The following is a 12889-nucleotide window of genomic DNA, read 5'->3' as shown; positions in this document are numbered from 1 at the left end:
TGAAATAAAAATGGTATGAACTGGTAAATAATGCAGAACTCCTGACCATACATTAAAATGAATCTCATACAAGAGAATATTTCACTAATCAGAGAACCCAAAATGATATAAAGTCAAAGAACTGAAAATATACAAAAACTAGGCTTTAAGTAATGTATCAAGGTCAGGGGCAGTGCAGCATACTGCCACGTAGAGGACTTGTGATTATCATCAGATTCATGGTCCCTGAAGAAGCAGTATTAATAGACACTGCACAACAGCGACACCTAACAAACAGATTTGGGGACCTCTATTGCAAAAAAGCATGGTGTATGACTGCCAGGTGAGAATTGTTGGTTAAGCTGAGAGGGGACAGAAAATTCAGAAAGATATCCCAGGTAATACTGAACGAAGCCAATTCCTACTCTTAGTTAAGAACATGTGTTGCCATACTGGGATAGATGGAAGGTCCATCAAGCCCAGCAACCTGTTTCCAGCAGTGGCCAATCCAGGTTACAAGTACCTGGGCAAGATTCCAAAACAGTACAATACCTTTTATGCTGATTATCCTACAAATAAACAGTGGATTTTTCCCAAGTCCATCTTAATAATGGCTTATGGACTTCTTTTTTAGGAAGCTAACCAAGTCCTTTTTAAACCCCGCTAAGCTAATTGCTTTTACTACATTCTCTGGCAATGAATTCCAGAGTTTAATTACGTGCTGAGTGAAGAAATATTTTCTCCAATTTATTTTAAATTTATTTATTTATTTATTTGTTAGTTACATTTGTATCCCACATTTCCCCACCTATTTGCAGCCTCAATGTGGCTTACATAGTGCCGTAGCGGCGGTCTCCGGTTCCGGTCTCAACAAATTTACTACTTTGTAGCTTATTGCGTGCCCCCTAATCCTATTATTTTTATAAAGAGTAAACAAGCGATTCATATCTACCCATTCCACTCAACTCAATATTTTATAGACCTCTATCATATCTCCCCTCAGCCGTCTTTTCTCCAAGCTGAAAAGCCCAAGCCATTTCAGCCTTTCCTCATAGGGAAGTCATCCCATTCCCTTTATCATTTTTGTCGCCCTTCTCTGTACCTTTTCTAATTCCACTATATCTTTTTTGAGATGCGGTGACCAGAACTGAATATTCAAGGTGTGGTCACACCATAGAGCAATACAAGGGAATTATAACGTCCTCATTTTGGTTTTCCATTCCTTTCCTAATAATTCCTAACATTCTATTTGGTTTCTTAGCCGCTGCTACACATTGAGCAGAGGGTTTCAACGTATCATCAGCAATGACTACTAGATCCCTTTCTTGGTCCGTGACTCCTAATGTGGAACCTTGCATGACGTAGCTATAATTTGGGTTCCTCTTTCCCACATGCATCACTTTGCACTTGCTCACATTAAACGTCATCTGCCATTTAGACGCCCAGTTTCACAGTCTCGTAAGGTCCTCTTGCAATTTTTCACAATCCTCTCGCGATTTAACAACTTTGAATATATTTATGACACACTTTTCCACACGAGGGGTATTTTTGTAAAGCTTTTCCCATACAAGTAGCGAGGGCGGCTGACACCCAGGGCGGTTCGCCGTTACGCCCCCTCCCTGAGGTGCAGCATGGCACACCCCCCCCCCCGGAGTGCGCACCCCCTCCCCCACGAGCACCTTCTTACCAAAGGGGACGGGCAGGAGGGCCGTTCCGCCCCGAGTGCACGTCGCTGGGAGCTGCGTCGGCTCCGCTGGTTCCCTGCTCTCTCTGCCCCGGAACAGGAAGTAACCTGTTCCGGGGTAGAGAGAGCAGTGAACCAGCGGAGCTGACACCCCCCCCCCCAGCGGCGTGCACCCGGGGTGGACCGCCCCACCGCCCCCCCCCCTTCCTATGCCACTGCATGAATATACATTTCTGGGGTAGCTTGGGCAGACTAGAACAGAGCTGTGATGTACAGGTACAGACAGCACGCACATACGTCTACCTACTTTGACCCTGGTGCAAAATTGTGCACCAGCACTTATGTACCATGTGGGCTGGTTCCGGCTGCCTATCCTATCCCTATAAAATGGATACTTTTTTGACAGTTTACATAGATGCGATGTTATCAAAATTGAGCCCATAATGTTCAAAGTGTATAACAGGACTAAGAGTTACCAAATCCAAAATCAAAAAGTCACAGTGTTGGCTACAAAGATTTTTTTTATATATGTATTTTCAATTTTTTGAGTGTACCCTCAGAGTTCCCACTCAATATGGCAGGCAATAATATAACTGCCTGGTGGTCCAGCACTTCGTACATCGGGTAACTCTTTTTACATTTTTTATATGCTTGGATTCATGTGATATTAATTCTCAATTCACAAATTCACCCTCTGCGCCTATGCTTAACGTGATATCAATGTGTAACCAATAGCCAATATTGATAATAACACTGTGGCTAAATTCACGTGCACTTATCTTCTAGTCCAAATGCTTCGGGCTTGCTAAGTCATAACGAGAAAATATCCAATTGCCTTCCCCTAGAAGACGCCCCGGGTTTCAAAGTCTTTTCTTCAGGGACTCTGGTTAAAGGCATTAATTTGCAGCGTTTTCCTCCTGCTGCTAACTTCCTTCCGTCACAATCTCGACTTCGTGTCAGCCTCTCATTACTCTCACATTGCTCTTAATTATGTTAATTACATTGATATCACGAGACGAATTTGGATAGGCTGGAGTTGGCTTTGACGGCAACTCCAGCATTTGGAACGTAAGGACAGAGCTGGGTGGACTTTTATGATCTATGTCCCAGAAACTGCAAAGAAAGTCCATGATTAAGTATATAATATCACGTTCATTGCTGATTTAATCTTGAATTGAGAATGAATGTGACTGTTGGGCAGATTGGATGGACCATTCAGATCTTTATCTGCCGTCACTTATTATGTTACATGATGGAGTCTTGGTTATAACCATATATCATCCCCTCATATTTCTGACAGTATTCAACTTAGATGTCTTTCTTTACCAGTCAATACTGACCCAAGCATTAATGAGCTCTTACAGTTATATATAAAGAGGTACAGGATATTTCCTTCTTGTTATTCCTCTGTCTATGCCCCCCAACATCTTCCTGACTTTTGCCACCGGCCAAATAAGATCACTCCCAAATTCTTTTCTTTCATGCCAATCAGAACTTCAGCCCCTGAACTGTACTACTCCACTGGGTTTCTGTAACCCAAACGCATAAACCTAAGGTGAGGGGAGGGTGGGGTGAAATTTTGACAAGCACAACAACAAGAGAGGGATTCTGAGATTACCACTTTTGGTGAAATTGTTGAACAAGAGGGTCTTGGACGATGGTGGAAAATTCATATTTATTGGCAGGAAATGTCCCCCCCTCCCCCGCATTGTTAATCAATACTTCGTCTTAAGCAGGTAGTGGGGACAAAGTCAGTATGGATTGAAGAAAACCTGGAAGGCTTCTAACAGCAGAGAAGCAGTATTAAAACTGGAAAGGAGAACGGGGCTTCATCATACATCGCAATCAGCTAGCGGCGGTCAGCGTTGGTTTTGGCCACTGCCGGCGTTTTTCCGGGATATTCAATGCTAGGACACATCCAGACACCAGCATGAAATATCTGGGTTTGTGTGGCCAGCTAAGTGCGACAGTCAGCATTTAAGCTACACCGGATAAAGATAAGACTGTGATTTATGCGTTTATCTTGGACAGTGCTGAATACTGGCAACTTCAACTCATAAGGGCCAACTTCCCTCCAGACTGCCCACAAATGAGCTGCTTTTGGTGTAGGCAGGCAGAGGGGATATCTCTGCATAAGCGATTTAAATAGCCAGCACCCTCTCTTGCCATTTACATAGTTTGAATATCAACCCCTAAGTTTTGGTTTAACTCATTCTCATGTTACAAAGCACCGTATGTCACGGGTACCTAAACCCAAGCTCATGGGCAAATCCAGAAGCACGACAATTAACAGATGGGAAATTACTACCTGGTAATGCTACAAATCTGGCATTTGCAGTCACTTTTTTAAAAAACAGAATAAAGCACCAACGTGATTAAAATAACAGAGATTGCACAATAAGCAAAGAATTTCTAGTCTTAAGTGGCTGAAAAATACAGAAGAGTTATGGAGATGGACAGTGGATGCTGCAGTGATCTGATGGGAGACTACAGGAAACCTACAAGGATCAGGACAGACATGAGAGCAGGTGAAAGCAGAGTGTACGTAGAAATGTTTCACTGACTGGGATCTGCACATTTTATTTATTTATTTATTTATTTGTTACATGTATATCCCACATTTTCCCACCTATTTGTAGGCTCAATGTGGCTTACATAGTACCGAAGAGGCGTTTGGAGACTCCGGTGTAAACAAATACAAAGTGATGTTGTGGTAAGATAAAGCTCATGGGAATCGTACAACGGAAGAGTTGTGTTATGTCCATTACGTTCTTTAGTTTTGTTGTGTTGCAGAGATCAGGCATTTATGTTGGATCGGTAGGGTCTGCCTTTTTAAACAGGTTAGTTTTAGTGTTTTCCGGAAGTTTAGGTGGTCGTTCGTAGTTTTCAAGGCTTTTGGTAATGTGTTCCACAGTTGTGTGCTTATTGTAGGAAAAACTGGATGTGTAAGTTGATTTGTATTTGAGACAAGAAGACCTCGTGAGACTGAGGGATTGGGCGTCCAAATGGCAGATGAAGTTCAACGTTGACAAGTGCAAAGTGATGCATGTGGGAAGGAGGCACCCGAATTACAGCTATGTTATGCAAGGTTCCGCGTTAGGAGTCACAGACCTAGAAAGGGATCTGGGAGTCACCGTTGATAAGACGTTGAAAACTTCTGCTCAGTGTGCTGCGGCGGCTAAGAAAGCACACAGAATGTTGAGTATTATTAGGAAAGGGATGGAAACCAAGCATGAGGATGTTATAATGCCGTTACATCGCTCCATGGTGCGACCGCACCTGGAGTATTGTGTTCAGTTCTGGTTGCCTCATCTCAAAAAAGATATAAAGGAATTGGAGAAGGTGCAGAGAAGGGCGACGAAAATGATAAAAGGGATGGGACGACTACCCTATGAGGAGAGGTTGAGAAGGCTGGGACTCTTTAGCCTGGAGAGAAGGCGGCTGAGAGGTGATATGATAGAGGTCTACAAAATAATGAGTGGGGTAGAGCGGACAGATGTGAAGCGTTTGTTTACGCTTTCTAACAATAATAGAACCAGGGGACACAAGATGAAATTAGAATGTGGTAGGTTTAAAACAAATCGGAGAAAGTTTTTCTTTACTCAGCGCGTAGTTAGACTCTGGAACTCATTGCCGGAGAAGGTAGTGACGGCAGCTGGCCTTGTTGAGTTTAAAGGGGGTCTGGACAGATTTCTGAAGGAAAAGTCCATTGATTGTTATTAAACTTTGGGTTTTTTGCTAGGTTCTTGGGGCCTGGATTGGCCGCTGTCGGAGACAGAGTGCTGGGCTTGATGGACCTTTGGTCTTTTCCCAGCGTGGCAGTGCTTATGTCCTTTGCAGCTTGGGTAGTGCAGATTTAGGTACGTTCGTGTTGATTCGGATGTGTTTCTAGTTGGTAGGTCCATCAAGTCTGTCATGTATCCCGGAGCTTCACTGTAGATAATTTTGTGAACCAGAGTGCAGATTTTGAAAGCAATTCATTCTTTGATTGGGAGCCAGTTTTTCACGAAGGGGTTTTGCACTTTCAAATCGCATTTTTCCAAAGATAAGCCTAGCTGCCGTGTTTTGAGTGGTCTGAAACTTCTTTAAGGTTTGCTCTTTGCATCCTGCATAAATTCCATTGCAGTAGTCTACATGGCTTAGTACCATTGATTGTATCAGGTTGCAAAATGTTCCCCTCGGAAAGAATTGTTTCACGTGTTTGAGTTTCCACATTGAGTGGAACATTTTCTTTGTTGTGGATGTCACTTGGCTCTCTAGTGTTTGGTTGCGGTCCAATGTAACGCCGAGGATTTTCAGGCTGTCTTGAGATAGGGAGGGTGTAACCTGGGGTGTTGATAATTGTGGGGTTGTCTGTGCTGTATTGGTATGAGAGGATATGACAGTGTGTTTTTTCTTTGTTTAGTTTTAGTTGAAATGCATTTGCCCAAGAGTCCATGATGTTCAAGCTGATCTTGATTTCGTTGGTGATTTCTGTCAGTTTAGATTTGTAAGGAATGAATATTTTGAGAGAGTATGTGTGTGAGATAGACTGACAACGGTTTGCAGATGAGAGCGAGTTGAGAGGGGCATGATGGGGGAAGAGAGGAGAGACCTCAGGTGGGTCCAGGGCAGGTGCACAGCCCAAGCCCCACCAGCTAAAGAGCTCCATGGCCCGAACCTCCCCCGGTGTGAGGAAGCAGCATGCTTTCCAGCCACTGATGCCAGGCACGCCACACATGGTCAGCCCGTGTGCATGAACTGATCATGTGCAAAGAGTGCCAGGGTTGGCAGCTGGAAAGCACGTCGCTGACTTCCTCACACTGGACCTCAGAGCTCCTTGGCTGGCGGAGCTTGGGCCATCCCTGTAAGCAATTCAAGGTACTGCAGTTTGTGTGTGTGTGTGTGGGGGGGGGGGGGGGGGGGGTAGGGGGCTACACCAGTGGTCCAGGGAATGAGTACTATATCAGCTAAAAACCATTCAATAAAGTAGAGGTATTCAGAAGTAACAGAGCACAGAAGCTGGATAAGCAATTTCATACCAATCTTATGCTCTTATGAGTTATCCGTTTCACTTCTGAAAAGTTAACTTCCTCAGCATGTGTCTCTGCAAAGTCTAAGGCTCCCTTGAGCTTCTTATTCAGAGGCAACTGTTTACTGCATCAGTAATATGCTGTTTTATTACCGAGGAGCCCTACATTTTCCCTTTGGAAAGTTGTCTGATCTACAATTTCCTGACAGAATAAGATTACCAACAGGGACCATTTACAGTACTAACTCAGGATTATGTTTTGCTGTTAACAGATACTAAGTCATTCTGCATTGGCTTCCAGGATATTCAAGAACACCAGAATTATTAATTAGCCTTGATTGTTTCTATGGTGTTACAATAATGCGACAGTGTTCTTGCCTCGGTTAAATTTTAGTCATTAATCTCTCAAAACCTCTGTATTAGAACAGGACCTGTACTTCTCAACCCAGTCCTCAGGGCACACCCATCCAACTGGGTTTTCAGGATATCCACAATGAATATGCATGAGACAGATTTACATGAACTGCCTCCTTGCTAGTATGCAAATCTCTCTCATGCATTGCCATAGTGTTAAAACAGTGCAAGTAACTCTTTATGGGTTTAGCAAAATAAATGAAAGCATGCCTGAAATGTAAGTGAATCAGTGAACGGCCAACAGCAGTACCGATTTCTGATATGCTCCGTTTGAAAATCCAAAACAATGCATGCAAAGTTTGTATTGCTGAAGCTGCACGATTAGAAAGAAAGCATCACTCACATCGCATTGGAAGGGTTTCTCGCCCGTGTGGGTTCTCATGTGCTCATCCAGGCCTCGCTTCTGGCTGAAGGCTTTGTTGCACTCGGAGCATTGGTATGGCTTTTCCTGCAGACAAGGACATGAGCATGTGAAAGTGAGACAACACAGAGAACAGGCCAGTTAAGTGTTTTATGCGATCTCTGAGGAACTGTCATGAATGAAAGCAAGAGAGTGAACATAAGCCAGGGAGACATCTGCACACTGGTTCGCCTTAGCGTTAAGTTAGAAACCAGCCGTTTTTGTCTAGAGTTTGGCATAATCTTTGATTCTTCCTGCTGCAAAATTTTTATTAGAGCAAGGTAAATGAATTGAATGAAGTAAAAATCCATCATAAGCAGCAGTAAAGACACTTCACAAGAACAGAGATCATCAAAGAAAAAACTCTGAACTGTTCTTAAACAGTATAAAAATACAGTTACCTTGAAGAAACACAGCCCGAGGACACTGAAAAAAAGGTGCACACGTAACGCACAGCTTTAATTAGGAATCAGTTATATCCTCAGAAGCTTAGCCGAAATTGGGTGGCGGAGCAGGTGGGGGGAAGAGGGGTTGGTGGTTGGGAGGCTAGGATAGTGGAGGGCAGACTTATACGGTCTGTGCCAGAGCCGGTGATGGGAGGCGGGGCTGGTGGTTGGGAGGCGGGAAATACTGCTGGGCAGACTTATACGGTCTGTGCCCTGAAAAAGGCAGGTACAAATCAAGGTAAGGTATACACATACGAGTTTATCTTGTTGGGCAGACTGGATGGACCATGCAGGTCTTTTTCTGCCGTCATCTACTATGTTACTATGTTACTATCCAGCTTATAATCGAACGAGAAAAACGCCCAAGTTCCGACCTAAATCGGGAGATGGGCGTTTATCTCACAAAAACGAATAACGCGGTATAATCAAAAGCCGAATTTGGGACGCTTTCAACTGCACTCCGTCGCGGATGCGGACAAAGTGGACGGGGGCGTGTCGAAGGCGTGTCGAAGGCGGAACTGGGGCGTGGTTATCACCCGAACAGAGATGGGCGCCCTTCGCCGATAATGGATGCGTTTGTAGCTAGAATTTAGGGCACTTTTCCTGGACCCTGTTTTTTCACGAATAAGGCCCCAAAAAGTGCCCTAAATGACCAGATTACCCCCAGAGGGAATCGGGGATGACCTCCCCTGACTCCCCCAGTGGTCACTAACCCCCTCCCACCACAAAAAAATGATGTTTCACAACTTTTTATTTTCACCCTCAAATGTCATACCCTCCTCCCAGGCAGCAGTATGCAGGTCCCTGGAGCAGTTGTTAGGGGGTGCAGTGGACGTCAGGCAGGTGGACCCAGGCCCATCCCCCCTACCTGTTACAATTGTGCTGCTTAATGCTTATTAGTCGTCCAACCCCCCCAAACCCACTGTACCCACATGTAGGTGCCCCTCTTCACCCCTTAGGGCTATAGTAATGGTGTAGACTTGTGGGCAGTGGGTTTTGAGGGGGATTTGGGGGGCTCAACACACAATGGAAGGGTGCTATGCACCTGGGAGCTCTTTTACCTGTTTTTTTGTTTTTGTAAAAGTGCCCCCTAGGGTGCCCGGTTGGTGTCCTGGCATGTGAGGGGGACCAGTGCACTACGAATCCTGGCCCCTCCCACGAACAAATGCCTTGGATTTATTTGTTTTTGAGCTGGGCACTTTCCTTTTCCATTATCGCTGAAAAGCAAAAACGCCCAGCTCACACATTGGCGAATAAAACATGGGCGTCTATTTTTTATCGATAATACGGTTCGGTCCGCCCCTTCACGGACCCGTTCTCGGAGATTAACGCCCATGGAGATAGGCGTTTCTGTTCCATTATGCCCCTCAATATCAGTTCTAGAACAGAATTTGAGATTAACAATAAGTAATCAGGGTCGGCCTGGTGGTAAGTGCTGTGTACGCTTCCATGCGGAAGGTCCCCGTTTCAATTCATGGTTCGCATTTTCTGTCTCTCCCTCCTCTGGAGAGGAAGGGGAGATGGTCATGGTTATCGTGTGACACCTGGTGGTTGGATTTAAAGCTCCTGGTCTCAGGACTATTGCTACAATGACCACACCAGGAAGAGTGGAGGCACCTATTGAACAGGGAAAACATTTCTGCATAGTTGCAAATGAATGCTCATGGTGCCAGATCCGACCATGGAGGAAGGAAGAAGAGGAACTACCAGGCCAGAAGAGTGAATAAGAAACTGGAAGCAATCCCTGACGTCTCCTCTCTTGAGTTCACTGATCACAACACAGTAACATAGTAAATGAGGGCAGATAAAGAAAAACCTGTACGGTCCATCCAGTCTGCCCAACAAGATAAACTCATTATACATGGTATGTGATACTTTATATGCCTACCCGAGGTTGATTTGTCCCTGCCTTTCTCAGGGAACGGACCATAGAAGTGTGCCCAGCACTGTTCTTGTATTAAAAGTTCTGAAGATTCTGGAATCCTAAAGAGTTAGAAGATTCCGGAATCCCAATTAGTAGCAACATTCCATGTAGAACCCCAAAGAGTAACATAGTAACATAGTAAATGACGGCAGATAAAGACCTGTACGGTCCATCCAGTCTGCCCAACAAGATAAACTCATTTTACATGGTATGTGATACTTTATATGAATACCCCAGTTTGATTTGTCCTTGCCTTTCTCAGGGCACAGACCGTAGAAGTCTGCCCAGCACTGTTCTTGTACTAAAAGTTCTGAAGATTCTGGAATCCTGAAGAGTTACAAGATTCCGGAATCCCAATTAGTAGCAAAATTCCATATAGAACCCCAAAGAGTAACATAGTAACATAGTAAATGACGGCAGATAAAGAACTGTACGGTCCATCCAGTCTGCCCAACAAGATAAACTCATTTTACATGGTATGTGATACTTTATATGAATACCCCAGTTTGATTTGTCCCTGCCTTTCTCAGGATACAGACCGTAGAAGTCTGCCCAGCACTGTTCCTGTACTAAAAGTTCTGAAGATTCTGGAATCCTAAAGAGTTACAAGATTCCGGAATCCCAATTAGTAGCAACATTCCATGCAGAACCCCAAAGAGTAATATAGTAAATGACGGCAGATAAAGACCTGAACGGTCCATCCAGTCTGCCCAACAAGATAAACTCATTATACATGGTATGTGATACTTTATACCCGAGGTTGATTTGTCCCTGCCTTTCTCAGGGAACGGACCATAGAAGTCTGGCCAGCACTGTTCTTGTACTAAAAGTTCTGAAGATTCTGGAATCCTAAAGAGTTAAAAGATTCCGGAATCCCAATTAGTAGCAACAGTCCATGTAGAACCCCAAAGAGTAACAAAGTAACATAGTAAATGACGGCAGATAAAGCCCTTAACAGTCCATCCAGTCTGCTCAACAAGATAAACTCATTTTACATGGTATGTGATACTTGAGTTTGATTTGTCCCTGCCTTTCTCATGGCACAGACTGTAGAAGTCTGCCCAGCACTGTTCTTGTACTAAAAGTTCTGAAGATTCTGGAATCCTAAAGAGTTACAAGATTCCGGAATCCCAATTAGTAGCAACATTCCATGTAGAACCCCAAAGAGTAACATAGTAACACAGTAAATGACGGCAGATAAAGACCTGTATGGCCCATCCAGTCTGCTCAACAAGATAAACTCATTTACATGGTATGTGATACTTTATACCAGAGTTTGATTTGTCCTTGCCTTTCTCAGGGCGTAGACCGTAGAAGTCTGCCCAGCACTGTTCCTGTACTAAAAATTCTGAAGATTCTGGAATCCTAAAGAGTTACAAGATTCCGGAATCCCAATTAGTAGCAACACTCCATGTAGAACCCCAAAGAGTAACAAAGTAACATAGTAAATGACGGCAGATAAAGCCCTCAACAGTCCATCCAGTCTGCCCAAGATAAACTCATTTTACATGGTATGTGATACTGAGTTTGATTTGTCCTTGCCATTCTCAGGGCACAGACTGTAGAAGTCTGCCTAGCACTGTTCTTGTACTAAGTTCTGAAGCCAACATTGAAGCCCCTTAAAATGTACAGTCCAGCCCATCCCTCTCTATTCAGTCAAGATCAGGGCGTAGACCGTAGAAGTCTGCCCAGCACTCTTTGTGTGCTAAAAGTTCTGAAGATTCTGGAATCCTAAAGAGTTAAAAGATTCCGGAATCCCAATTAGTGGCAACATTCCATGTAGAACCCCAAAGAGTAACGAAACATAGTAAATGACGGCAGATAGAGAGACCTGTACAGTCCACCCAGTCTGCCCAACAAGATAAACTCATTTTACATGGTATGTGATACTTTATACCAGAGTTTGATTTGTCCTTGCCTTTCTCAGGGCACAGACCATAGAAGTGCATGCAGTTGTTACGTGATTCTGGTGCAAAATTGCTCCTTCTGTCACATCTCATCACAAGACTAACTCTCTCCACCTTCCAAAATTATGACTCAAACTTATGATTCCCCTAAGTCTTACATGAAATGCCTGTACAAAACACTTACCAGTCCATTCCAGTTGACTAATGGAAAACATCATAAAAAACAATGTACTTAGTTTAATTAGGCCTACTGGAAACAGCTAAGGTGACACTGTATCAAATCAGTTTGAAATCAGTCATAAAAGCTTTATTCATGATTTGGATGGTGTGTTTATCACAACAAATGCTCCTGGATGGTTGAAAGATGGTGCCATTAAATAGAGAACTGAGCGGACTGATCCTGCCTCAGTAACATTAAGACAGTTATTTAGACAAAAGGGGGATTATAATGGGTTCAGTGTTGTAGGTCCATCTAGGTTGAGATGTACAAAATCATAACGATGGTTATACTGAGGCTTTCGTGATGCCATGATTGTTAAACCACCCTCTTCCCCCATCGTCACAAAAGTCACAATCTTCTACCCTCCTCAGTGTGACATCGTTTATGGCCAACCCCATAATCCTATAGCAGACAGAATGGAACAGTCCCATTTATAAACATATGTGAAAGGACTGACTGGACGCTCTAGATTTTATGTACACAAACAAAAACCAGTACAAGGTGTGACATTCTAAAAAGCCGAGCTGGGTCCCACATGTCCAGTCATGAAGGCTTTACAAAACCTGGCCCAATGGGATTCAAAATGGTTCTTACGGGAAAACTGTTGACTTTGTAGCCTCTCCCTTCCCATAGAAGTCGCTCAAATTCAAAGGTGCAAAAAAAGCACATCCGCAGCAATCTGATAAACCTCAGTTCCATAAGGAATCAAGATTAAAAATATACCGGGACAACATAATGGAAAAACTGGGGAACTAGGAATCTGTATCAGTGGCGTTCCTAGGGGCGCTGACACCTGGGGCAGATCGCCGATGCACCCCGCCCCCCCCAGCGAAATAACCCCCCAGGTGCAGTGCGACCCCCTGGCGAAAGAACCCCCCCCCCGGGTGCAAGCCGCTGGGGGGGG

General features: G+C 44.1%; 1 protein-coding gene across 1 annotated transcript in view; it reads right to left on the bottom strand.

Moving 5' to 3' along the window:
- The window catches only part of LOC115459459 (PR domain zinc finger protein 5-like), a 255896-nt gene that overhangs the window by 928 nt on the left and 242079 nt on the right, over positions 1 to 12889 (bottom strand). The window contains exon 14 of the mRNA XM_030189281.1: positions 7432 to 7536. Coding sequence (XP_030045141.1) covers positions 7432 to 7536 — 105 coding nt within the window. The remainder of the gene's footprint in view (positions 1 to 7431; positions 7537 to 12889) is intronic.

Source organism: Microcaecilia unicolor, unplaced genomic scaffold (assembly GCF_901765095.1).
Source record: "Microcaecilia unicolor unplaced genomic scaffold, aMicUni1.1, whole genome shotgun sequence".
NCBI classification, from domain to species: domain Eukaryota; kingdom Metazoa; phylum Chordata; class Amphibia; order Gymnophiona; family Siphonopidae; genus Microcaecilia; species Microcaecilia unicolor.
Note: the sequence above shows the minus strand (reverse complement) of the source record. Positions and strands in the feature narration are given on the sequence as shown.